Below are 27,146 nucleotides of genomic sequence, written 5' to 3'. Positions count from 1 at the left end.
AGGACATACTCCGCCTGTAAGTTTAATTTATTATAGCTGTAAAGCCAGACATTGTTAATTTTATACTTGTGTTTGTGAACCAATTAAACAAAAGAAAAGTGTTAATTAGAGAGCTTTAGAGACGTTGCCAAGCTTTTAACTTTGAACAGAGCCAAGCTAGCAGCTTCCATTCCTTATGTTAGCTTTGCTAATTAGCTTCTGACTTCTGACTCTACACATAAGAAATTGTACCAAACCTCTCAAAATGAATAATTATCCAAGCCTATTTATAATAAATATACATTGTACTAACTGTTAGTTTTATGCTTTATTTTTAAGATGTTGCCTCTAAACCTGATATCACAAGCTATTAGCAACAACAGTATGCTAACCACAAGCTAGGTTAAGTAAGGAATTTCTGCAACCTACTATAAAATGTATACATTTTACATCCAGATGTCCAGAAATGAAGATGATTATTAACCTTTACTTGAGTGCGGGCAAACATTACTTAAGAGTAATCCCAGGAAACTTGTTTAGTAAGATTCGTTTGACTTTTATGTAGCAATGTAACTGTATTATGATTCTTTAGAGTTCACCTAACATTCAATCTCACCAGTTCATTAGTGCCTTTGGAGTAAAATTGGTAACCCCCTTTTCTTCAGTATTTAAAGAGTTTGTAATGATTAAAAGGTGAAACCTTGTGAAACAAAATTGGATGCTGTCATTGCATTTTCAGTTCACCAGGCTGCTGTTTCTTCAGCTAACGTCCCGTCTGTGACTTCACTCTCTGAGGAACTATATAAGACCATCAGCTAACAAGCCCCATCTCAGCCTGAAGCCATGTCCCTGTAATGTACACCAGAGAGCCACATCATCTCTCCTCACATGGAATCCGTTTGAGGACAGCCACGGCACAGCACAGTTTTTTCATCTCTGCCTACTGTGTGAACTTTTAATGCGATTACCGGCCACATAGGATGACACGAGTCCAGGCCACGGCGTCCGTTTTTCCAAAGCTAACATAAGAGGTTTGGAAAGATGATCGTCAAATATCCCTGCACATCCCTCCTGGCAATCAATCGTTGGTCATCCTCTAATTTTCAAAGGGTCACTAATCTAATATTAAAGGGCTGTGACAGTAATGAGCACTGTGGATGTGTGGTCCGAGGCTGCGGGATTAAATGGGTGCACTTACAATACCAGTAAACTCAGGCCAATCTCAGCAATATTTAGCTGGACATTGAGCTGCAGTGCCTGAGCCTCAAGTCATGTTAGCTTAACACCAAAAGGCACTCAAGTACAACGGGGTTGGGAGGTGTGCATGTACGTGTTACGCTCCATTAGTAGCTTACATTCAAACTGAGTCCAAACACTTAAATGGGTTGCATACTTGGCTTAGCAGTGAAACATTTGCTGCCACCCAAAGTTGCTTCAACCTCCTGAGGCAGTTTAAACAGATACACCTGAGTGCTGCCTCTGTTTTCTAAACTCTGGAGTTAAATAACCAGGGACTCATTCATCCCCACTGCAATTATAGAAGACTGCTTTATGCAAAATTAGGATATCTCTTGCACTTGCAGTGAAACAGCTATTCTGCAACTACTCCTTGGTGCCCCATCTATTTGCACTGTGTAATTGTTTTATCTGATATTCTGCTTGGTTTGAATCTAAACTCTTAACGCCAAACCTTATTCTTGTATAAAACAATCAGGACTTGAATCGTGCCACATCCACTCCCCACTCTGCTGCCTTTTGTTCACACTCGCTTTCAATTTTTGCATGCTGAAGGCCAAGAATATGAGACCAATTAAAACTCAGAGCAGGGTCTTACAACCATCCTCTCTCCTGGCAGGCGTCCTCGTAACACGTTGCACATTCTTTGCTCCAGAAAGCCTTGTGCTCTTCGCCCCATTTCCCAAAACCACATAAGACAAAAGGGGGCTGGTGGCTTGGGGTGCGTGCCAAGCTCAGATGCGCAACAACAAAGACAAAGGAGATCACAGTGGGAATTAGGGGATTCCCCAGAGAGCAGAAGGGAGGATGATGGTGTTTATGAGGTAAATCTGCTGTGAAATCTCCCCCACATAGAAAGTGTGCAGGACAACACTGTCTGCTTAGGCCTGAAGTGACAAGAATGAGGTCGATGTACCCCGGGCACATGACCCCCGAGTAAGTCCCGAGAATAAGGTGCCTGGGGCAATGGCACTGCTTCGTCAAACTCAGAGGTCACTCATTAAGGCCAGGATCCTTCTCTCAGCCTAAATGTCTTGAAGGAGTGGCTGTTTCAAAGCAATTATGGTCAGACATGGTTATCCATGTCGACCAGGGTCAGAAGTTAAAGGATCCCTGGTGACTGCTTGCATGTCCTGGGTTGGTGCCCCCCAATCCCCCCTCCTTTTGAGGCTTTACTGGAAGCGTTACGTTTTCCTTTTACATTATAGTCCCACCTCGCACTGTACAGTACTAAACCCATTTGTAAGGACGGAATGAATAAGGATTTCCACCTCAGGTTTTGGACCCGTATAGGAGTCATAAAATAAAATGACACATGATCACACATGGAAACATTTTTCTCACAATTTAAAAACACAGTAAACCATATTTATAGTATTTAAGCTTCAAGTAAACAAACAATTAATTAATTTTGAAGTATAAGGAGTTTGTTTGCCAGAGAACAACATGCAGAAGAATGACACAGATGCATTTTTTGATATTTATGCCCATGTGGTATCCACCCTACTAACAACAATTAGCTCTCAGAACTCAGTTTGTGATATTACAAAAGAACTGTTTATACTGAAACAGGGATTATCATCAACACAGTTCCCTTTTACATCCCTTTTATCATCATGTCAGAACTTCCTTAAAACGCACAGTCGGGGCATTCCAGTCTAACCACGGTTAATTCATAGTACTAACCCAGCAAAAACTTTTGTTGACTCTGAGATTGGGTTGAAACATGAAACAAGAAAAAAACACCTCTTTAATACTAGTTTGGTTCTAAAGGAAAGGAGATCTGAAGGATATTTTTCCTCTCCACCGCATTAGACTCTCAACAGATTTAGAACCATAAAGTTCTTGTTAGAAGGAAATAAGAAGCAGATGCATGGTTTTTTTTATATATATATTTAGTGGCCTGATCACAGTAATTTAACAACCAAATAAAGTGTTTATCAATGACATGTTAGCATGTAAATTTTCACTTTTTAGCATATAGACCTCAGTCAACAAAATTTGTTCAGTGGAAAAAATAAATGAAAGGGTGACTGTTCACCTCTCACTTTTCACCCACTTTTAGATGCAAAAAGGATGTCTTGAACTATTTAAGGAACTATTACAAACATGGATATGAATATCAATGAGGGCAAGTTTCAAATAATAGGGTCAACCCTCATTTTACGTATTTGTAATCACTGTTCTAAATGTTCAGTTTCAGGCAGTTTTTTCTACTTGTGGTTATCAATCATGTCAGCGAGGCACACATCCAAGTCCCGCCTACCAGTTGTTTAAATGAAGCGGCAGCCAATCAGAGTAGGGTTTGTTTAAAGTGAAACACTTGTAATCCGTACCACCACTGTTGTGTTTATGACTTGCTAAATAATCCATACACAGAGCGCTGACCAGGCTTGAGTAATGCCGTGGTGTTTTTGAGCTTAAAATAATAACTTTTTTATGGGAAAAACAGGTAGATATGGGTTAAACAGGTTAAACCCATAACCTGTTTATGTCCTACCGCAACCGCTATGTTGCGGTAGGAATCATAAACCTATGGACTGAATTACAAAAACTGTTGTCACATGACCTATCACAGGTCCATGGAACTGAACCAAATCTCATACTGGACTAAACCTCATCCCACCTCCTTTTGGAACATAATAAGCTGTTTTGTATTGTTAGCATTATTTTGTTTGTGATATATTATACATATATTTTTTTTGTATATCTGTCTCTATATTTATCATAACAAACACAATATATATATATTTTTGAGCTCTACTTTTGGTTTCCTGTGTTTTCTTCGCACACTCAGGCTCCATAGTCGAGACTACTTCTGAAAGCTCATTGTCTATATAGCTGCAGTCAGGCGCCCTGGTCCTTCAACCGCGTTACACTGTTCTTGTACAAAATATACAAATTATTTGTATTCAGCATTTACCAAACTTTGTAACTTCCTGCGCCTGCAAAATTGCTTGTGTTTAATTGTTTTTCCAGTTCCAATCAATCCTCGTGTGCTTCTTATTTATTTATTTTTAGGAGCCAAAGCTGCAACGTGGTAAAAATGTGTCATCTCACAACACGCGGATCTCTGGACCACATACTTGTAAATGTGCAGCTCATGAATGTCCATGATGGAGGTCCTCCTCACAGAGGCCTTTTTCATGTCACTGTCAAAACAACTCGTTAGCTCTCGGAAAAAGACACTTTTTCAACCCATCTTTTCAATATTTCTCGCTGGACACGATCCAAAAACTTTCCCAGCCTGGACGATTGTCCTGGGAGCTTTCATTGGATTAATTTTTTTGTTTTGATTCGGTTTTTCTAGTCTGTCAGTCAAGCCTCTACCCCCCTGAATTCTCGTACTCTTTGCTGTCTCTGTGTGTTTCTGTCTCTGAAAGGAAACTTTGATGCACTTATGGAATGCAGTGCTCTCTGCTCTCCCTGTGCAGGGAGCCTGAGAGGGGCCACACACCCACGAACACTCACAAATTACACACCTCAGACGCCCTGCACGCAGCAGCTGTGTCCCAGTGCTTTAAAGGAAGCCTTCCCCTGCTCTGCTCGCTGCTGGCGTCCGCATGCCGCTGCCCATCGGGACCCTTCTGTGCTGTTTGCTGCTGTTGCCTTTGATTTGCTGCTCTGTGCAGCGGTCCTGCAGCCATCCCAGACCTCCGTGGGTTTGGAGGGGTGGATCTGGCTGTATGGTGTCAGTGATGCTGACAAGCCCTCCTCAAGGTATTCCACGTCATCTGTCATTTTCATCCCACATGTTTTTAACTTTTCTTTATTCCTCCCGACCCCCAAAATTTTAAACAGACTCTGAACACACAATCATGCATTTTTTAAAGCAGCTTACATTTAACGATGCACATGCACTGAAATGTGTAAGAATTTTTAAAGTTTCATGGCTATGGAGATGCAGAAAATCTATTTCTTTGCTCTGTCTGTATGGCCCTCTTATATTGATGCATTAACTGTCAAAAAAAATGTTACGAACCCTAAAAACATTATAAGTAAACTGCCATCCATAATTTGTTATTTCGGGAATACCACAATAATTCAGAATTTGTTGGCTAATCCAGACAATAGCACTTAAAACTTAATTGTCTGTACAATATAAAATTTTCCATTACTTCAGAATTACACTACTCAAACGTCTTGATGCATGCTCAATCATCCAGGTAAGTAAATCTCCAAAACGTTTCGTCACTCATCCAGGTGACTTCTTCAGTCTCAGCTGACTGCAGGTGTCCAATCTTATAAACAGTACATTTGCATAATGACTGAAACCAGCAGCACTGAAGGAACAATGGGCTGGGAGGTCACAGAATCAACTTTTAGAGATACACTACTCAAACAATTTGATCCTTCCAAAATATTCCCGAATGTACCCACGTGAAATCAGGGGAAACTATTCAGATATCAATCTGAAAACTTTAATTTATTCTCCAAATTAAATTTGAGTTTTACTCTTAAGAGATTCACTGATTAGGAATTTGCTGTTTATACCAGCGGTCCCCAACCCCTGGGCCTCGGACCGGTACCAGTCCGTGAGTCGTTTGGTACCGGGCCGCGAGAGTTGAGGCTCAGGTGTGAAATGTATAGTTTTCAGGGTTTTTATCGGTTTTCAGTGTTATTTTGTTACCGTTTTTATCGTTTACTCTGTTTTCCTTGGTCTTTTCACGTGTGTTATGAATAAATTTTCTTTTTTTCGGTACCGGTACTAGTTTTATTTTGTTGTATTTATCCACGACACCTTAAAGGCCGGTCCATGAAAATATTGTCGGGCATAAACCGGTCCGTGGCGCAAAAAAGGTTGGGGACCGCTGGTTTATACAACACAAGACTACAATACAGCAGGTAACACTATACCAGGACCAGGGCCTATCTGCTATAAAACACACCTGGCCATTACAGACATTAATCAGTGAAGAGGGCCCCTGATATTAATATTATAGTGCTAAAAATGTGACAGTAACATATAATAATAGTGGCGCAGTGTTAGTCTTCATTTCTTCATTTCATGGAGTTTCAGTTTAACAGATTCAGTAATTTTACTGTCAGCCTGTTAGTTGTTTTTCTGCCTCCATTTTTTTATGATATCGTTATTATAAATTATTTTTTCTCTTTCCAACCGGTCGAAGCAGATGGCCCCGCCCCTCCCTGAGCCTGGTTCTGCTGGAGGTTTCTTCCTGTTAAAAGGGAGTTTTTCCTTCCCACTGTTGCCAAAGTGCTTGCTCATAGGGGGTCATATGATTGTTGAGTTTTTCTCTGTATGTATCATTGTAGGGTCTACCTTACAATATAAAGCTCCTTGAGACGACTGTTGTTGTGATTTGGCGCTATACAAATAAAATTGATTTGAATTGAATTGAATTAACTTATATTATGCTGTAATGTGGATCACATAATAGGATATCTGCAGCTTTTTAGTGACCAGTGACAAACAAAGATTGATTGTCACATTTTTACACCAGTTTTAGTTTTTTCTGTTTTTTTTTTTTTAAGTAAAACACAAACACTTCAAGTATTTCCTGTATTAAAGTCATAATTCACAGTAAAAATGTTCAAATTTGTGTTTTATCAACAAACTTTTTAAACCAGGGAATTCAGTCTGTTTGAATTATCGCTGTTGTGTGAGACAAGCGGAGCGAAGCCAAGCGGAGCATTTGAAGAGTTTGGAGGATGCTGCCCTGCCCTGACAGAGTCAGACATGCAGCTCTCTCCCCAAAGTGTGTTTTTGTGTGTTGGGTTGTGTATGGGAGGATGCCCTGAGGGCAGAGGAACCTGGAACATTAAGCCTTGCCATGGTGGTTCAGCTCAGCTCTGAGCCTTGAGCCGCTCTGGCAGCTTGCCTGGGGTGGAGGTGGCAGCGGGGGTGGCACAGGTTTGGAAAAAGGACCCTCAGCTTGCTCCTCTTCACTCTTCTGGGACGCACAACCCACTCCCTGTCTGAGTCGATGGAAATGTTTTTGTCACTTTATTTTTGGAATCACGTACACCACAGAAGGGAAAACTGGCCTTTGCGGCCTTTGTTTGACGGCCTTCATCCAGAACAGAGAGCAACACAAATTATAAACGTTCTGGAAGACGGATGCAGATGACAGTGGTGTGTTCAACTGCTGGACAGCCTTTAATGACGGTACCTTTGAAAATCCTAAATTAATGTGCACGTCCTGAACACCATTCTTCATGCTGAGAATATTTTATTTTGATGAAGTCTCAATATCTCAAACCAGAAAGTTTGCTTAAGGGAAGGAGAGGGTACAACAACTCATACATCTACAATAACCCTAACAATCAATCACTGATCATTTAAAATTAAATCAAAGCTACAATATGACTTCTCTGGTTTCAGACCTTGTACCAGTCTGTGATACCTGTTGGTTTACACTCACACTCAGGCTACGTCCACACTGGCCCGGATACATTTGAAAACGGCGTTTTCGTCTGAAAATGCTCCGCGTCCACACTATCGAGTTGTGCGTCCACATTGAAACGTCCGAAAACGCTTATGTTCCACTACTGCCATGCGTGAAACGCAATACCATTCGACCTGCCTCATTTCTGTCTGCCGTTTATTTACTTTCCGGCTCTTTGAAACACTGCGGCAAAATGTCGAGGAAAAGCACTGAGTTTTTTAAAATGGACTAACAATGAGGTGGAGTTGTTGCTGCAAGTAACACAAAAGTACAAAGTTGCAAAAGCGAGTGAGAATTAAATAATTTGAAGAAAAGCTAGGAGCATGGAGAAACTGATATTAATATTTAATGGGGCTGTCAAAATTGAGTGCAAACAAAACAACTGCTGTATAATGCCCTCCGCTATCTTAGTTTATGTGGTCACATGACTGCATCACATGACTAAAATGTGTCATCGTTTTCGAAAAGGCTCCGGGTTTGCTGTCCACACTGCAACGTGAAAATGCGTCCGCTTTGGAGAACGTTTTCAAAACGCTGTGTTTTCCTTGACCAAAAACACTGGAAGGCCAAAAATGGAGAGAAAAAGATGAGTTTTCAAACGAAAAAGTATTAGTGTGGACATGGCCTCAATCACTGTGATTGAGCGTCATGTTATACCACTGGAAAGGAGATGCCAGCAATAACCTACCAGAACAGTTGGTGGCTTATCCTAAGTAGAAATGGTGGGTTGTTAAACCTTCATTACTTCACTGTGTTGTGTGTGGAAAGTTCTTTGGGCTCCTATTGGTCAGGGTTGCTGTGGAAAATGTCACACAGTGTCAAAGAAGCGCGATTGGGTTTTTAATTTTTTCTGTCAAGGCACCGAGGCACCGAGGCACCGAGGCATCTCAGCGTAGCATCATGTAGCTAGTTAAAACCTGGCATCGCCTGCGGTCCATCGTAATGATTAATCTCTGGCTCTCTTGTCGGTAAAATGGTGTTCAAACTCCTTTAAAGGACTGTTTTCACAAGTTTCATTCATCTGAAAAATCCAGATGACCCGTATAGTTGTATAGTTGTGTGTACGGAGCCAAAAGGAAGTTCTTGAGCTCAGAGAGCAGGAATGCCAGTTGTTTAGGCTCATTTTGGACTTGACGGAGAATAACACTAACACTCATGCTAATGCTAATGGTCTGTTGACCAAAATGTATGTGGACATCTGGTTACTCCATGAAATAAGTTGCACAAGATTTTATTCTTTCTAGTCAATGAGTTCTTCAGTTCTCCTTGATAAATCAGTAGTCACAGCACCATGGAGTCCAAATGTGAAAGCTAACTTTTGAGTAAAAAAACAGCTAGAAAGGCATTTACAATTTCCGATTAACTGGAAGCAACTGGACAGGGTCTAATGTTTATATTTTCAAAATATACAGATAACATAACAACTACCAATCCAGTCTAGCATCTGAAGAAAAATCCACAATTGTAGGTATGGATTCTAGGATCTGAACCAAGTGTGAAAACTGTGACAGACCCAAGACCATCCTTCTTCTGGATCAGACCCAGGTGTGACAGCAGCTTTCACACTTAAACAAATGTATTGAATTCTCAGGGCGAATCGCCTCAGGTTCAGTCAGCCTGAGTGTGAAAACGCCCTTAGAGAGCAATCACACCTACGTTTCATTTTCTTGGAAGAGCTCACTTCGTTACATTTGTCTATTTGATTTCTTTTGGATCACACAATCTAGCCACTGATTAAGATATAAGACAAATATAAAGCCTTACAGGAGCTTGGACCTGTTATTTGAAAACATCACTCTTCATCATTGGCTGACAGTGACACTGAACATTAGCCAGATAGCAGCCTGAAATGTAGGAACTACAGACTTTGAACAGCAACCAATTTTCTCATCTACACATATGGAGATGTGTTTTGTGTTGCACCTTGGTTTGAAAAAACGATTTACCAGGTAGATATTCTGTTAGAGAAACATTTCCATCCAAGTGATTATGTATGCAGCTGTAACACTGCTTACAACTGAAATGATAATAAAGTTGAAAAGGTCTAACTCTGATTCGCGTTATACTGGCCTAACAAAGTCTTTGTTAAGGCTGACTCTGGGACCTTAATGGCATTTTGACCTGGGGAAGCAAGTCTTGGCCAACTGACAATCTCCATGACAAAAACGTTTGGCACAGATATGCCAAAAACAGATATGTTTCTTTTTGAAAGACTACTTGAGACTCTCTCCAAAATGTGAGTCAATCCCATTAAACCAACACCTTAAAATGCCCAGATTTAGAACAGATGTTGGTTTACATGTTTCAAATCACGGGCCTCAACCTCTGGACTATTTTTGTCTTGTTAGTGCCTTTCAGAGCATTTATTTATACCATTATGGGTCATATGATATACGGGTACTAACAGCTAGTCCAAAAATTTTGTACTCCAGTGAGAGAAATGTTAGTATTTTATTTTGATGTTAAGTAATACTCATCACAAGTATCTTTCTCTGGGTAATACACCCATATGCTCCTGAGAACCTCTGTAATGGACCTTACAGAGGACATTGGTCAATCCGGTTGTTAAGTGTGACGTCACTAGCCGTGTCTGGGCCTAAACTCCGCTGCAGGTCCATATATGAAACGATCACTATGGCATTACTGAGAGTTGAAAACTGTCTAAAGTCTTTCATCTTTAATAAAATGATCAGCGTTCTGCTCTACAAGGTGTAATTGAGTTTAACATCCAGGCATCCATGAAAACGGAATTTATGACATTTAACGGAGTTAGAAGTTAGCAGGAAGTTAGCAGGAAGTTAGCTCGCTAGCTTCCATCTAAATACAATATAGCATGTCCTGACTGCGGGGTTTTGGAAACAAATTCAAATGTACAGCTCTGTTATCACTTCCAACATAAATGAAGACAGAAAACTAAACAGCAGCGACGTTTGTAGGGTTACTGAAGTTTGGCTAGCTGGTATATAATTAGGGGTGGGTTTTTATAATCGATTTATCGATTAAAATCGATTCTGGCTTGGATAACGTAAAATCGATTCATTAAAATCCTGAATCGATTTTTTAATATAAATTTATTTTGCCCGAAATGCCAGAATCTCTGGTGAAATCTCACAAAATTTCAACAACCACCAAACAGCTAAGACAGTAAATGAGAGCAGGAACACGGATTCTGCACAAAGACTTAAACACACAGCGCGACCCGTGGATCAGAATCAGTGAGATGTCGCCTTTCTCACGGTCGGGGCTGAAAGCCGACAGCTCACTGATTCTGATCTGTCGGCGGTTCAGCGCTTTGTGTTCACGCCCTTAATGCGCTGATTCTGAAGCTGTTAGTTTGATGTCTCTCCAAACAATATTGACCGAACCAGCAGCAAAAGAAGATCCAAACTACGCTTCACATAAACATCGTCATGTATTCACTCTTACTTTTACTGTTTTGCTTCGACCACAGCTCTGTCTCTCTCTCTCTCTCTCTGTACTGTTTTCTGCATTATTCGGTTGCTTGTTACGCACAAGACTACCGTTGTTTACAGCGCTGTCGGCCGACGTTTTTTTTTCCGTTTTATATACTTCCGAAAAGAAAACCTAATTTCTGCCGTTCAATACTGAACAAATTTAAACTTTTTTAAAATTATGCAAAATGCAAAACGCTTACCGCTGTAACTTCAGAGGTAATGTTCATATGTTGATTAATGGTTTTCTTTCGTTTTTGATGTACTGCAGAATATTTTTATAAAATCCCAGGCCAGGAAAATCGCCTTCATGTTTTTCTGTGTTTTATCCTCAGCTACTTTGACACAAAGGCATCTGCTGTGATGCTCACACTTTTGATAAAGTCTTGCGTGTGTCAGCTTCCTTTTTATAGATACAAAAATATGTAAATGTACTGATCTGAATTATAATATTTCTGACTGTCAAAATTTCCCAGATTCAAATCGAAGTGAATCGAATTAAATCGAATCGTGGATCGAATCGATTCGGGACCTTGTGAATCGGAATTGAATCGATTCTAGAAATCAGTGACGATACCCAGCCCTATATATAATGATGTGCTATGTGACTGCTAGCGACACAGCTATGTTAGCATAATATAAAGAAGCTAACTTTTTTTCCACTCGATAAAAGTTAATGTGAGTGTTCTCGGTGGTCAGGAACAAATGTAACCGCATGGCAGGATGCTGTAAAAGGACCAAACTTCAGCCAGGAGAACAACTGAGATAATCCATCCACAATACGAGGTTAGTCATTCATATACTGCTGCATGGGCTGGGCTGTAGTTACATCCTAAGGTTTTAAAAACTGAGCTTAAATAAATGATTAGCGGTAATAAAAGCCGAGGGAGGTTAACAGTGATCACGGACTGTTTTAGGAGCTTTTTGAGATTAAATAGAAGAAAATACCAAACATTAAACATGTTAACAACACAAAAGCCATATTAAACGCAGACTACTTTAGGCCTGGAAGTAGGATTCGTCACGTCATCACTTAACGACCGGATATCTTTTGACTTAGGTGAGCTAGCCTACCAAGTCCTGATGGACTAAATAGAGGACATCCTGGGCTCAGCTCCAAAGAGAAAGGAAATCACAAAAAAAGTTAAATGGGAAGATTCTGTTTTCCTTGGTTCTCAAGAGGCTATATCATATAACTTCCACTTGCTAACCAAGCTAGCTATCGTTAGCTGTTTACTAATTCCACCCTCTTAAATGAAAAGTAAAACGAAGGCTTTACAACAGAAGCTCAAAAACCAGTGGGTGGCATCATGATGGCTAGCGAGCTGTGCAGGTGCCATAAAAACTTGCTTTAGTAGTTTCATAGTGAGAAGTGTGTACACTTAACTGTGCTAAGTTTGGCTGTTAGCTTGTTACTTGCTACACGTGCAGGAAACCCCAGTTTGGTAAAGTGGAGGCTAAAGGCTAATCTGCTGTTAATGAAACCACAACAGAGAGATGCTGCAAGGTATAGGGCAGTACCTTTTTCCTTTTCCAGGTTGGCAGTGCAGTGATGAATATGTATACATTAGTGTGTGTTGTTTCCTTTTTAGGGGGCACAAATTCGTTATATCTAGCTGGGATCATCCGCATGTGGCATCATGCACCAAATTGATATGGCAAGGGAACCACGCTCATTCTGCTTGAAATCAGTACCAGGTGCCACTAGTGTCATTACTAAGACTGGGAGTGCCAAACACCCTCTGGTGTTCTTGCTGTCTGTTTCCACCTTGGCATGTCTTCCCTAAAAATCTGTCCAGTGCAGTCATTCAAACATCAGAGTCGTGCAACAGTAAATGCAAAGAACGCTGTCATTGTTTCCTCTAGTGCAAAAAATTGCACTTCAAACAGCCCCTGTTGGCCGAGCTGCCAATCAAACACGTCCTGCCCACTCACAGGTCTGGAGCATAAAGGAGCATTTCACATGCATCTCCAAAGACGCGTCTTTTCTTTTCTTTGAGCAATTAAAAAATTAACAGCGACCTTGAAAATCCCTTTAAGAAGTGAATCTAAAGAGGACCAGTTGGAGACATCCTCAAGCACCTCGGTGACGTGACGCCTGGTGGTATTGTTCACACTTGACCAAGAAAAAAAGAAAAACAATCGCAGGTTGACCGACGCAAACACAGTCTTAGCTTCTCTTTGTTCCCTCTTTCTTCCCCTCTTTGGTCCTCATTTCTCTTTCTTTCTCTCTCTTTTTTCTCTTTGTAGTTAGAGCACCAGAAGCTGTGGAGAGAAGAGTCCAAGCCGGCCAACAAAGCTATTGAAGCATTACTCCCCCCTTCCCTCCCTCCCCCATCTCCCTCTCTCTCTCCCTCTGTTTCAGGCCTTGCTGTGTTTTTGGCAGTTACTACTGACCATCATGAACGTCATTGCCAATTTTTGTGAAAACTGGCACATATGGCAGCTGAAGTGCCATATGCCATACAGAATATTTTTTGGACGTTACCCCCATTTGTATAATCGCTGGATCCGGTATAAAAGTGGCTCATTATTAATTCATTCCTTCCCAGTTTTTTTCTCTCTCTCCTGTTTGGTTCCCCTGTGTGGGTTTTTTTTCCCCCTCATTTTCCTTCATTTTTTTCCAGGTCCGTTTGATGTCTAGGAGGACAGGAACGACAAGTTAATTTAATGTGCAGTGTGGGGATTAAAGCGTTTGGTTAATTCAAAGGTAAATGCAGGGATTATTTCTCGCGTGCACGTCCATCTCTGTGCATTAATCTTGTTTTTATTCTGCTGTACTATAGCACAAATTAGGTTTTAAATGCTTAAATACTCCAGTGCTAAATTGGTTTATTGCAAAAGTGATGCCCTGTAGAGTAGCCAGGGTTTTAAAGGATTGCCCTAATAGTCTTTATTTATTTTAATATTGAAAAGTCCAATGAAAAATGTCCTATTAGCAAATGATGTATTCATCTATGTTAAGAGCTAATTTCTGTTTAATATTGTGAATTCCTATGTTCAGCTTTTACTTAACCAAGCATTTTTAATTTGTTCTACTTGAGAAAATAAAACACTTCCTGTGTGACGGAGGAGGACTTTAGCAGCAAATTTAAGAGCTGAACTGGCTGAAGGTTGAGTCACTGTTATATCACTCAAAGTCTGTTGCCAGACTGACATTTATTTATATAAACTTGTGATTAAATGAGCCAAAATCTCTTGGACGCACAGATGCCTTTTACGGCTGCAGTTCTTCCCGCTGTGTCTCACATGAACAGCTTTCGCATTCCTCGTCCACTATTGCAGGAATTGTTTCCTCTTGTGTGTGTGTCTCCGTCTTACTGCAGAGCGCACACACTTGACACACAAACGGCCCACACTTCCTCTCTGATTCTTCCTCACAGTCGCTGCCTCTCTTCCTTCTCCTCTTCTGCCCTCCTTTGGAAAGAGACTGAAAGATCTACTCTAACGCTCTCCGCCTTCCCAGCGTTTCTGTTCGTCCATCATGATGTCAGATTTTGGCTCTTCTTCATCGCACCTGGACCGTTAACTCAGCTCAGAGCTGCTACATTTGAACACTGATGATGTCACTAATAGATAACCAGGAGATTTGAGGCTTTGGGCCAAAGTCGCTCCCTTCTTTCGGTGATCACATAACAAACGCACAGCAGTTCAGTTTTTCAGGAGGTTCTCAGTAGTTTTGGTTTATGGCTTCGCGTGCAGCGAGACATGAGCACTTCAGTGACTTTTCCTCAGCTGTTCTGATGAGCTTTAGTGGCTTAATATAAATACTTCTGATTTATTTATTTCTAGCACCCAAAAAACAAACAAATAAAAATGAAATATCCTGAAGCTGCATCTGTACAACTGTTTTAGAAGCCGTCAAAGAAAATCGAATCAGTACTGTGCCAACTTACAATTATTAAGCTCCCGCTGGCTTTGACAATTTTGTATTTAATGATAAGCTGTGCAACATGACACCAGCTTTAAGATATAATCTTCCTGCAATTCCAGCAGTATTTTTGCACAAACGCAAAAATTAACCTGCAAATATTCGAGCAGAAGAAACAACAAAGGTCTGTGCGGTGCTCAGGAACCCGTCTGTACCAGGGGTTAGTTCATGTGCAACACAATTAACTGGCAGAAAATGAAACGTAGTTCCCTCCCAGTGAATAAATGATTTGGGGCTAAATTGATAGCATCAGAATATGAAGTAAAAGAAAAGAAAAATTAGAGGCACACAAGGCAATGCTTCATATCAGGATTGAAATGTAAATGTTTTCTTGCAAAACAAAATCTGTTATTTCTGCTTTTTAATCTTGAGAGAAGCACATCAGAAGTTTATCCGAGTCTTTGCATTGAATGACTCCTTCATGCTTTACACCACACAAAGAAAAGATAAGAAGAAATGTGAACTAAAAGCATTTCAACATGCTGCACCTCAGCAAGACGTCAGAAAGTTGCTCTGCATTGAAAGAGAGAGTTTGATAGGTGTCATATAAACCCTGTGTGATGGTGAAATAAGAAAGCGTCCCGTCTCCCCTTTATTTTATTCATGCGGCGTGTGTGAACGAGTGATTTTTAAAACATATTCATCTCCACATTAAAAGTGGACGGCGATTTATTAAACATTTTTGCAGCAAACAGTAGCTGTCAACACATTCACAGCTGAGAACTCTGACTATGTCCGGGTGAATAACCTGCTTTTCCTGTGATGTGTTTACCCATCGAAGATCAATGCATTTGTCTCTCGAGCTGCAAAGCAAAACATGCCTAATATTTGATGAGACGCCGTGACAGGAAGACAGTGGGGACGGGACGCGGCGCTGCCAGTTTCTGTCTGCTGAAATCCATTTGCAAAAGCTTCTGTTGTCATTCTCGTGATATGCCGGATGAAAGGAAAGGAAATTAACTTATCATTACCGGAGAATTTAGTATTACAGGGAGAAGATTAGAGACAAAGTTTGTTTCTGAAGTTGCTCAGGTGTTTGTGAGGAAATGTTCAAGAACGCCTGTTGGTGCATGATAAAAATATGATCCTGTCAAAGTCTTTCTATAATTGATGGCGCGGTGATGATGACCACAAGATTGTTCCCACAAGGTGTTGCGTGATGGCTGTGAATTAATAATGGTGTGGGTATCAACCTGCTTTCCTCATGCAGTATTAATTCATCAGGTAAACTGACCTGATAGAAGTTTTAGATGAATACAGGAAAACATGAGCAACTTTTCATTTGATCAGAGTATGTGTTACAAGTTTAATTTTTCAGGTTCTACGACTTTTTTTTGTATATAGTTTGTCAAGATAATGAAACAGTTTAAATCTTAATCGATATTTCAGTTTGAAATGTGAGTCTCATCTCATTGGTCTGATTTTTGGGGTCATTGTCACAGTTTTAGCAGCTCTGGCCGGATGTCCTCTTCTTCCTCAGTTCAGTTCAGTTCAGTTCAGTTCATTTTTATTTCAAACATTTCAAACATGAGCCTTCACAATCAAACAGTTTTGTTCCCCCAAGTGCCAAGATGGCCGATATCCATGAACTAGCATGCATGACGCATATCTCAACCCAGCTAACCTGATCGACATGACATACCGTGAAATGTTGGCAGCAAAATTGGTTTAGTGGCTTGGTTGTTTGAAACTGTTGATAACTGTCACAAAAAAGATTGTCGTTTTGAATGTTTATTAAATTCTTGGCACTTATCTTGTTAAACCCATGAGTAGTATTGTGCTAAATGCTTGGTTACGGCTAGGCTAGTATGCTATCATGCTACATGCAGATTTAGCATGAATTCAGTACCCTCATTTTTTGTCATTTTGGATCTAAATTGCAAAGTGTGACATTGTCTGACGTGAAAAAGTTAAGTTATATATATGTTGCTTAATTTCAGTGATACCTCAATCAAGACTAGAAATCTCTTTTGGTAGTTTTTTTTCTTCTAACTGAAGACTATAAAGAAAACAAGAAAATTACTTATATAAAGGTAAGTTATGTGTTTTATAATTATAAAACACAACTTACTTTTGAGTATATGATACTGGAAAAATGTGTGGAGTACAAATAAATACAAAGGTCCTTTTAGTTACATGTCTTGCAACTTGACTGCTGTGTTGAAATGCTTCTATGTGGTTATTTTGAAGCATTATCTAAAGTAGACTTCATTTTAGAGCTCACCTGGACATTAACAATATTGTGTAAAAAAATCAGGTGTCAAAATCTTTAAAAAATGGTTAAAAACTTTCCTGACTTTGCCTGAAAAGGTTCGAGTCCCAAATTTCTCTCATTTCCAGTTTGTCTTTCGACGTGCTAATGATTTTAGCAAAATGCTAAATTTAACACAATTTTTTTTAAATCTCATAATATTTTAAATGTGGTAGGTTTTTCTTTACTAAATTGTATCTTCGTTTGTTTGTCCTCATTACAACATTCAACCCAAAGCCTAATATTACTGTGTCCAGTGAACATTAAGGATGAAGATCTGCTAAACAAGTGCATCTGTGAGCATCTGAGGATGCTCTCAGTAGATTTCAGCCTTAATAAATAAATGTAATTTAGCCTGATATTAGTGATTTTATTGCCACAGGCATCACTGCATCTGTCCCACTTTCCACGTGTTGGATCGACAAAATATCGTCTACGGTAGAGGAAACACTTTTACTGAGATAAAATTTACACTTTTATTTCACTCTAAAAATTATTTTGCTGTTTTTTTTTGCAGTTTTCTCAACATGTGAATATTTTGGTATTAACTACAAAATTAGAATAAAATTTGAGTAGAAACTGAAGAGAGATGCTCTCAGGGAAAACTTCACTTTCTAATGATCCAGATGACACACACTGCTGTGCATTTGTGTCTTAAAAGCACACACAAACACATTTTATTTAACCATAGTTTATCGCACAGACATGCCCCTGAATAATTTTTTTATGTTCATGAAATTAAGTTCCTACAGTCTTACTAATAATCAGCTGATAGCAATGCCTGACAGAAAAAAGGAACACATTTCGTGTTCGTTTCTTTATTTTAATTTTAATTTTCAGATTGTCGATTTTACTCTTAAGTGTCGTATTTTGATTTTTTTGAAGCCACGACTATTTTGACAAAGCTCGATGAAAAATACAGAATAAGTTAAGTGTGTTGGATTTTTCACAAGCACACAATGTCAGGCCAAATACCGGCAGCTCTCAGCAAACTGTGACAACTGTGTTTTATCCTTCAGGGGTTTGTATTGTGTGTGCATTTATTCCCCTCCGAAAAATTTGGGTGCACTCCTGATCACTCATACCATGACAGGATGCTTCAGCTGATCTGTACTCATATTTATCCACAGCACACACTGCAATCTCACACCATCTGTAAAAAAAAAAAAAAGTAACTGCAAATGACGGGCGTTTATATCTGAAGGTCTGGAGAGGACGATTGTTTTAAAATATTCTATTTAGTATTAGGTCTTTAAAAAAATGTTAATGTGATTAAAAAGAAGAGAAATGATTTTATTTTTCACATCCACGTTCTCCTCTAGCTTCCTTTCTGACTGAGAAGAGCTTTACTTTCTCTTCAGCTGAAACTAGAAGGCGAAAGATCAGCTGTTCTTTCAACTAAAACTGGAAGTTGTAACTTAAGTGTTATCTGTTTTTTCTAATATGCAAAAATTACTTGTGAAACTAACAACAATAAGTAAAACATCACCTCAAAAACTGCCTGAAATACCAATAAATACTTGTTTTTTCCCCTTTCCTTTGGTAAAAGCTTGAGAAAAGCTTTTTGCAGAATATTTCTGGTATAAGAGCGAAATTCAGTACAAGTGAGGAACCCAGTTTATCCACATAACTGAGCTCCAATGCAGAAACCTCCAATTCTGTGTTTGGGGTTTAGTGTTGTTTTAAATGATCAAATAAACCACTACAGTGGCTCTGGGAAGGCAAAGTATTCCCAACCCTGTGTTACCAGGATATGTGATTTCTGTTATTGGAAAATTGTTCCAAATCTTGGCAATCAAGGAACCAAAAATAACAAACTGACCCACAATAAAAATAAATAAATAAATAAATACATAAATGTTCTATTTCTCTGTGGAAACTGGGATTAAGGGTTAGGGTTTGTCCCATCAGTGATGACATAGACCTCACAAGATGATTGTAACCATTAACTAGAGACTTAGCATAGAGAATATTCATCATGTGACTGATTCATAAATTTTATGTTCAAAGTATATTATGTATATAATGTTCAAATAGTTATTGGTTACATCATTTTCTTTAAAAATGTCTATAACACCAGAAAGAATTTCTTATTGGACTTTACAACTGTAGTTTTGAGAATGGCCCTTTAACTCTTTCTTGATTTTTAGCTTTTAATCTTAAAATGACATGCAGGTTGAAAAATCAATGCATAATAGTACACATTTGATTTTTTTTTTTTTTTAAGTAGCTATATTAAGACTTTGGTCAAGTCTTAGTTTGTGCACATTAGGAGAAATCTCTCGCTCAGATAAAAGTAATGCCTTATTTTAAAAAATAGACATTAAATAGTCCTCAGTGAGCTGTACCTGACCTGCAGCTTTATTTCCATCACAATATCGAGCCTTCACTCAATGCAAATTATACACTGGCGCCCCCTAAATGAGCCCGAACATAGTACAGACAGCATCAGCAGCACTGACAGCAGCGGCAGAGATCCGCTGTGAGAGACTGCCCGGGATACCCAGGCGCTCTGACCGCATGGAGAACCGGCTGGCACGGCGGGAGGCAGCGGGAGCGCGCGGTGCCCCCGGTAATGCCTGCTCTGATCGGAGTCCAAATTCAAAAAAATTAAAAGTGCTGCGAGTTTAAACCACAGAGAAAGTTGGTTTGTTGCACTGAGCAGTAGCACCATGCATAAAGGAGGCTTGGAGCCAAATTTGGAGGGGTTGAAGTGGTGCTTTATTGGGTTAACTTAACAACAACAACAATAATAATGATGATAATAATAACGATAATAATAATGATGATGATATTCACAGTAATAATAATAATGATGATGAGGGAAGAACATTTTTATTCTCTCGACAACTCGAAGCTGCTGTTGGCTTCTCTCCTCTCCCCTCACAATAGAAATCTTCAACTTAAATGTCACTTTATTCCGACCAATACAACCACCAACTATTGTGATCTGAATTACAATAATAATGGGCGGGGGTGAGAGGGGTCTTTATCCCTCCGCACATCCATAAATCGCACGAAATGACAGTCGGCCAGTGAAGAGTTAAAGGGAGGAGACGGAGAGTGACACGCCTCATTGGGTAGATTATGTGCCGCAAACAAAAAGTGTGTGTCGGTGTGCCAGTCAGCCAGAGCATCGGGCCCCATCTGCACGCCTCTCTCTCCCTCTCTCTCTCTCTGTCTGCTTTTATCCGTGCAGCTCTCTCTCCCTGCCCCGCTCCTTCACTGCCAGTGTCGGCGGCAGCAGCAGCACTGTCACTTTCAGCACACCGGGGAGGAAATGTACTGATACTACGGAGCAGCCCGGGAGCGCATCACCATCTCCATCATCACCTCCATCACCGTCACCGCATCCCCCCTCTCGTCTTTTCGGGGCTTTTTTTCCCCCGGATTGATTCGCAGCATCGCTCTCAAATCGTTTGTGGATTATTGTTCCCTCCTCATCGACGGAAAGGTAGGTCTGTGACGTGAAAGCTGTGTGTGGTTCGGATAGTTTTGGAGCAGGAAAAAGGGGGTGGGTTGGGTGGTGGGTTCGCTTTGCGCGGCACACGTCCTGCAGAATAAACAGCAGGAAAAGAAATAGGGGGAAAATAAAGCAAACGCAGATGTTTCCTCGCTGTCGCAGTTCAATCACAGCGCTGATTCGGGACAGTTTTAGCGGATGGGTGAAACACCCCCCAGTTTCAGCTCACCCCCACCTGCAGCGGGTTTGGAGGGAGAGGGTGGCTGCTTTCCTCCAGTTTGGATGTACAAACACGCCGCTCGGTGTCTCTTTTTATTGATTCGAGCCTGGCCTTGACTCATATCAGTCACCCGATAATTTGTGAGGCTTTCATCCACCTCAAGCGACTATTTGGGTTAATTTGAACATAAAGAGCTTCTGTTGTAGAGCCGGAAACATTTTTTTTTAGCTTCGCATCGCAGCGCCGGGAGCCGCTTTGGAAAGGCTGTGTGCGCAAAACGTTCCAGAGAATCTTCCTGCTGCTGCTAAACGTTTACGAAGTTACAAAATCCTATAAATCAGCCGACTTCAGTGGCAGCTGTTCTTTATTTAATCACATTTCCACACTTCTTTTAAAACAACAATACTAATGAAAATAATAAAAAACAGTAGAAGCCAAACCAGAGAAAAGCATCGCTTTTTCTCTTTTTGCAGCCACAAAACAACTGCGGATACCGGGGACAAACAGACGGTAGCTCATCTGTTCCCACCGCCAATCACCGGCACGAGAGCAGTTATCAATATCCGCCAGTTTATTTCTGAACTGGATCACATTTACGCGCAAAAGCCACGTTTCTCCCTGCGCGCAAGAGTGCACAGACCTTTATCTCAGCTGTGGTGCTTTTAAATGATACTTTAATGATTTTCTAATTAATGGCTTCATTTTTTGCACGAACTGTGCCAAGACCGCGCCTCGTGGACTATGGTAATAATAATAATAATAATAATGATAATAATTATTATTATCATATAATAATAGCTGCAGTCTAAACTGTTAATTATAGTTACTTTGTTATAGGCCCAAAGTACAACAGTAAATCATTTTTATTCATATTTTGCTGTTACTAAAATAAACCAAACGGTGATCAGAGAACATTATATACAACATATCATTTCAACAATTTAGGAATGGCTTCTTAAGGAAAAGCTATTTGTCTGAATTTATTGTTTGCATTTATTTATTTATTTCTGCCGTCCTTTGTGCCTAATTTACGGCCGAACAAATGTGCATCAGGTGCAGGCTTCCGCGCACAGATTCTGCAGTATTTAAACGCCAGAGGAGGAAGAGGGGAGGAGAGGAGGGAGTGAAAGAGACGCAGCCGTCTAAACACACACATTCAGAGGTTAGAAAGGGAGAAAAGAAATAATTAACTGGTCGTGCTGCTTTAATTACAGTCTCAGAGGGGAAAGTGGCGGATTATGGTAATGAGGCGACATACGCTGCCGCTTGTAGAAAGGAGAGAAAGGTTGGCTGACATGAAATCACTGACTTTGACAGTCCACTTGAAACCCATTGGACATGCTCTCTCCGTTGGACGTGCTCGGACCTCACCAGCTCCCACTGAGGGTGCCGTCGTCTTATTATCCTTCTCTTTTTCTCTCCTTTGTAACAAAAACAGTCTTCAGACAATCGGAGAAATCCAACAAAACCAGACACGACATTAAATGGATAAAGATAATATTTATAGAAAAATCAATGATCACACAAGCGTGAAGCACAGTCAGCTCACTGGAAAAGTAAGGACGTTAAAAGCGACTCTGGGAACACTGTAGGAAATACAGTAAACGCTTTAACAGGAAGCACCTGGAAATACTGAAGCACCAAACTTTTTTTTTTCATAGTAATTTTTCATTTTCATTTTTCTTTCATCGGGCAGAGAGGACATTGAGGGAGTCCGCGAAGGCCTTCTGATGTTAAAATTAGCATTAATACTTTATTATATCACTTATGCGAACATTATATAATAATAATAATCTGATTGGATTAATAGCCGTGTATATTATTATTATAGTGTACTATTATTAACAAGAAAAAACACTCTAGATTGTTTTATTCCTATACAGATATAGCTTATTTTTACAGACAGCATTATTATTATTATTATTATTATTATTATTATCGATAATAATAATAATAAATTAATTAAAAATCACGTGATCACTAATCTCTGATTGATTTAGTTTTTTATTGTCGTTTTGTTTATTGTGATTGTTATATAACCGGATATTGGGAAACTACATCATCAATATGCTGAAAGTGTTGCCGTCATGAACTTATTACGTGGTTTGAATAAATTAAAAGGAAAAAAAAAAAAAACGGGCCCCTCAACGACGCCCTTGACAGCTGGTTTAGCCAATCTGTCTAGGAAGAGATTTATTTCCTATCAGCTGGTACAGCGGAGGGTATAATCCACTAAATAACCAAAGGTTAGGCTCCAATGTGTGATTTGTTTTTGCTTGATGAATATATTAAAGAAGGAAATTACGCATTTTGGGGATAAATGACGAAAAAGAGGAAATTTGATGCTTTCCGTTAGACGTTTTTGAGGCCTGTACTGACGCTGGTTTCTCGTGGTTCCGCAGTGTGACATGGAGGAGTCCAGCTCTCAGAAGTTGGTGTGGGATGGGGACGCCAAAGCGGTGCAGCAGTGTCTCACGGACATTTTTACGAGCGTCTACACAACGTGCGACATCCCGGAAAACGCCATTTTCGGGCCTTGCGTGCTGAGCCACACGTCTCTGTATGACAGCATCGCCTTCATAGCTCTGAAATCCACCGACAAACGCACAGCACCTTATATATTCAGGGTAAGTGGAGCTTTATTTTGATCACAAATTTGAAATTATTTTATTTTAATGCATCCATTATACAGGTTTTAATTAGCTCAATTTTTGGTAATTATGACTGAAGACAGATTTTACTGATTGGCATTTAAACCGGACTAAAATGACAATGTTTTTAATTTCTGTGCATTTATTTCTGTCCAATAATTAAATATATCCCTAGAGATGAAAACCAAAAGGCTAAAAAAAGGAATAAAAAAACATATATGGTCACTAAAATCTTATAGTAGATTTTGCTTGTTTTTAATAGCTATTGTAATTTGCTTAATTTCAAGTGGAAAATTAGGTTTATTGAATCATTGTGAACATTTTTTGTCTTCCCTGAATTATTTTTTATTTGCATCTAAAAACAGCCTGAGAGGTTTTATGGGGGGGGAAATAATTTGAAATTAATTATTTAAGTATTAACCCAAAATGCTCTTGCTTGATGGCACAGGTGGACACTTCAGCGGCCAACAGCACCTCGGAGGGCCTGATGTGGCTGCGGCTGGTCCAGTCAGCCCGGGACAAAGAGGAGCAGAACCTGGAGGCCTACGTGAAGAACGGCCAGCTCTTCTACCGCTCGCTCCGACGCATCGAGAAGGACGAGGAGCTGCTGGTCTGGTACGGCAAAGACCTCATCGACCTGCTGCTGCTCAGTTCCAGCAGAGTGCCTCCCAAAAGCAAAGGTGAGCCAGTCAAGTGTTCCAGCTTGTGTTTAAACCATGACATTTATTGTTTTCTTCTTTTAGTTTTTACTTTGATTTCATCCGATGCAGGCTTCACTATCACGCACTAAAGAATACATAAAGTTATATTTACAGTGCAGTACAAAGGTCATATTCTTGAAGTAAATTTTCAATAATTTCCATTTGTCCTCCGGTTAGGTTCATCCCACCACTCCTGTCCGGACTGCAGCCAGCGGTTCCAGTTTGAGTTCCCTTTCTTGGCCCATCTCCGGTTCCGTTGCACCAAGAGACTGCAGAGCATTGCTGCAGCCGACGAGGAGCACAGCAAAGACAGCGGCACAGAGCGACCAAACGCAACCCCAACCAGGACCAGCCCGAAGGTAGTCCGCTCCGAAGGTTTCAGCAGTCCTCAGGACAACAATAAACCCTCCACAGACTTTCACAACCTAGCCAGGGATCTAGAGAACAACCGGACCAGCCCGCCGAGTGACAAGGAGGCCGAGATCTGCAGCGAGAGCTCGGGCAAGAGGAAGTTCTCCGAAATAGAGGACAGGGAGTGCAGAGGACCCAGCCTTCCGCAGTCCAAGTCTAAAGACGAGCTTGCAACGTCTGTGCAGAATTATAGAGGAGCATATGGCCTGGATGACAACCACCGGCCCTTCTCCCCACCAGGCTCCATAGAGCTGGGGGAGGTAAAGCGCAGCGCCTTTACTGAGGTTAAGTCAGCCCAGCACTCCAAACAGCACAGCAGCAGCAAAAGTCTCCAAAGCTCCAACTCTGAAAACAAAGATGGAGGTCGGCCCAGCAGCAACCCCTCGGAGAAGCACCTTAGCATCAGGTCTGTGCTGTCAGAGACGCAGCCGCCCCAAAGCTCGCCCATGGGCAGCGCTTTCACCTCCGTCAGCCAGCAAGGAGGTGGCAGTGGGGAGAGGAAGAGTGCCTTCAGTCAGCCATCTCGCTCCTTTTCGCAGATCTCACCACTGGTGATGCCACCCAAGCTGCTGGACTGCCACCCAGCGGTGGGCGACACCATCTCCTCCAACAGACTCTACCAGGCTGACCACCTTGCTGCCAAGCTGCAGGGTGCAGAACTGGGCGCCAACTGCCCCGTGCCGGGCGGCATGGCCAAGCAGAACCCCTTTGTCTACGCCACCGCCTTCTGGCCCAAGAACTCCGGACCTATCCAGCTTCAGATGCCCTCAGCTCTCACCCTGCTGCCTCCCTCATTCACCTCGCTCTGTCTGCCCGCTCAGAACTGGTGCGCCAAGTGCAACGCCTCCTTCCGCATGACCTCAGACCTGGTTTACCACATGCGATCCCACCACAAAAAGGAGTACTCCATGGAGCCTCTGGTCAAGCGGCGGCGCGAGGAGAAGCTCAAGTGCCCCATATGCAACGAGTCCTTCCGGGAACGGCATCACTTGTCACGTCACATGACCTCCCATAACTGACTTTTTGAAACTAACAAGGACGAGACTTTTGTTTAACATGGACGGATTGTCAACCTGCCTGGATTTAAGCACTCCAACTGGAAATAGACCACTTAAAAACACAAGAACACCCCTTGCACTTACTTTCACTTTGGACTATAATCTTTGAATTCCTTTTCTGTCTGTTTGCTTTTACTCCCCTGTAAAAACAATTAATGTTTTGGGTGTATGCAAATGCGTTTTGACTTCAAAAATGAATCTATTTATGAAAAGTTCACTTAAAAGTTTGAGAATAAGGGAAGATTTAAATATGTGTAATTGTACAGTAAGTTGTATTTTATATCATATAAATGCAAATATAGAGAAAAATTACAAATGTAGTCATACATCATGGTTTACAACGCAGCAAGGTTTTTCATGTCTACAACGAATATGGACACAAATTGGGGATATTATGTCAGACTATATTTCAGAGTGCATGTAATATTAAATGATATTGATTTAAGATGCAGTCTATACATTACAATGTAAATAATTTGTTTTATTTGAAATACAAAGTGTAATATTTTGTGTCAGTGGGGAATAGTTTCAGTGTTTCTTCCTTTTGCGGGAATTTACTACTTGATAGTTTATCTAATCATGTTGAATGCATTGACAATAAAATAGCTTTATTTTCAAACTGTGGCCTTCATGGATTTTTTTTAACTGCAACTCAAATATATATTAAAACAAATCTTTATATATTTTGTGTTTTGTATTCATACATTAAAACATTAATTTTAGGGATGCAAAAAGTGGACAAAACCCAAAGGTCACATTTTTTTTTTTACCTTATTTACATTTTTTATAAGAAATTGATTTTATATATTGCCAAAGCTCAGTGTTACTAAAATAAATATAAACACATTATGTAATTTTTTCCCAACACACTCCAAAATAAAGACACTATTACAGTTAATAAATCTGATGATGAAATATTTATTGTACATTATATGGATATATGGTTATCTACTGTTTCCTCCTTGGAAATGAGCATTATAATTATAATTATTATAATAATAATAATAATTATTATTATTATTACAGCCATTGTCTTTATTTAAGTAGGACACATTATCCACTTAATTAAACTTTTAAATACTTATTAAAAAAACCCTTTATCATACCTGCACATTGGGTGTTTCCCGTTGATAATATAGTCATGTATTTATCGAAATAAAGTTTATGTAAAAGAAAAAAATATATATATAAAATGTTCCGACTGTTCTTTTTTTTTTTTAGTTTTTAATTTTTATTATTTTTTTTATTTAAAGCAAAAAGTACATGGGCATGATTTTCAGGCTTCTCGGTAAGCGACCTATTGTTTTACTTTACTGAATAAAATCCGCGCCGTACGCCTACATTTACGATTCGTTTCCATTAAATCATTGGACTTATTTTCTTTCT

The 27,146-nt window shown here is 40.1% G+C and overlaps 1 protein-coding gene and 1 long non-coding RNA gene across 2 annotated transcripts in view; both read left to right on the top strand.

The window, feature by feature from the left end:
- The first annotated feature begins 5,095 nt into the window (after positions 1-5,095).
- Positions 5,096-27,146, top strand: part of LOC146506184 (uncharacterized) — a 351,963-nt gene continuing 329,912 nt past the window's right edge. The window contains exon 1 of the long non-coding RNA XR_014877212.1: positions 5,096-8,038. This is a non-coding gene — a long non-coding RNA (uncharacterized LOC146506184). The remainder of the gene's footprint in view (positions 8,039-27,146) is intronic.
- Positions 20,338-26,379, top strand: prdm8b (PR domain containing 8b). The gene is made up of 4 exons (XM_085180303.1): positions 20,338-20,710; positions 23,342-23,566; positions 24,039-24,270; positions 24,469-26,379. The coding sequence occupies exons 2-4, from the start codon at positions 23,348-23,350 to the stop codon at positions 25,719-25,721; spliced, it is 1,704 nt and encodes a 567-aa protein (XP_085036429.1). The 5' UTR covers positions 20,338-20,710; positions 23,342-23,347; the 3' UTR covers positions 25,722-26,379.

The sequence above is a fragment of the Neolamprologus multifasciatus genome, chromosome 12 (genome assembly GCF_963576455.1).
Source record: "Neolamprologus multifasciatus chromosome 12, fNeoMul1.2, whole genome shotgun sequence".
NCBI lineage: Eukaryota > Metazoa > Chordata > Actinopteri > Cichliformes > Cichlidae > Neolamprologus > Neolamprologus multifasciatus.
Note: the sequence above shows the minus strand (reverse complement) of the source record. Positions and strands in the feature narration are given on the sequence as shown.

What these genes read in the sequence shown, in the direction of transcription:
- prdm8b (XM_085180303.1), top strand. Translation starts at nt 23,348, where the DNA reads ATGGAGGAGTCCAGCTCTCAGAAGTTGGTGTGGGATGGGGACGCCAAA. An exon ending in CAGCACCTTATATATTCAGG is followed by an intron (nt 23,567 to 24,038) that starts GTAAGTGGAGCT and finishes TTGATGGCACAG; the next exon opens with GTGGACACTTCAGCGGCCAA. An exon ending in AGTGCCTCCCAAAAGCAAAG is followed by an intron (nt 24,271 to 24,468) that starts GTGAGCCAGTCA and finishes TCCTCCGGTTAG; the next exon opens with GTTCATCCCACCACTCCTGT.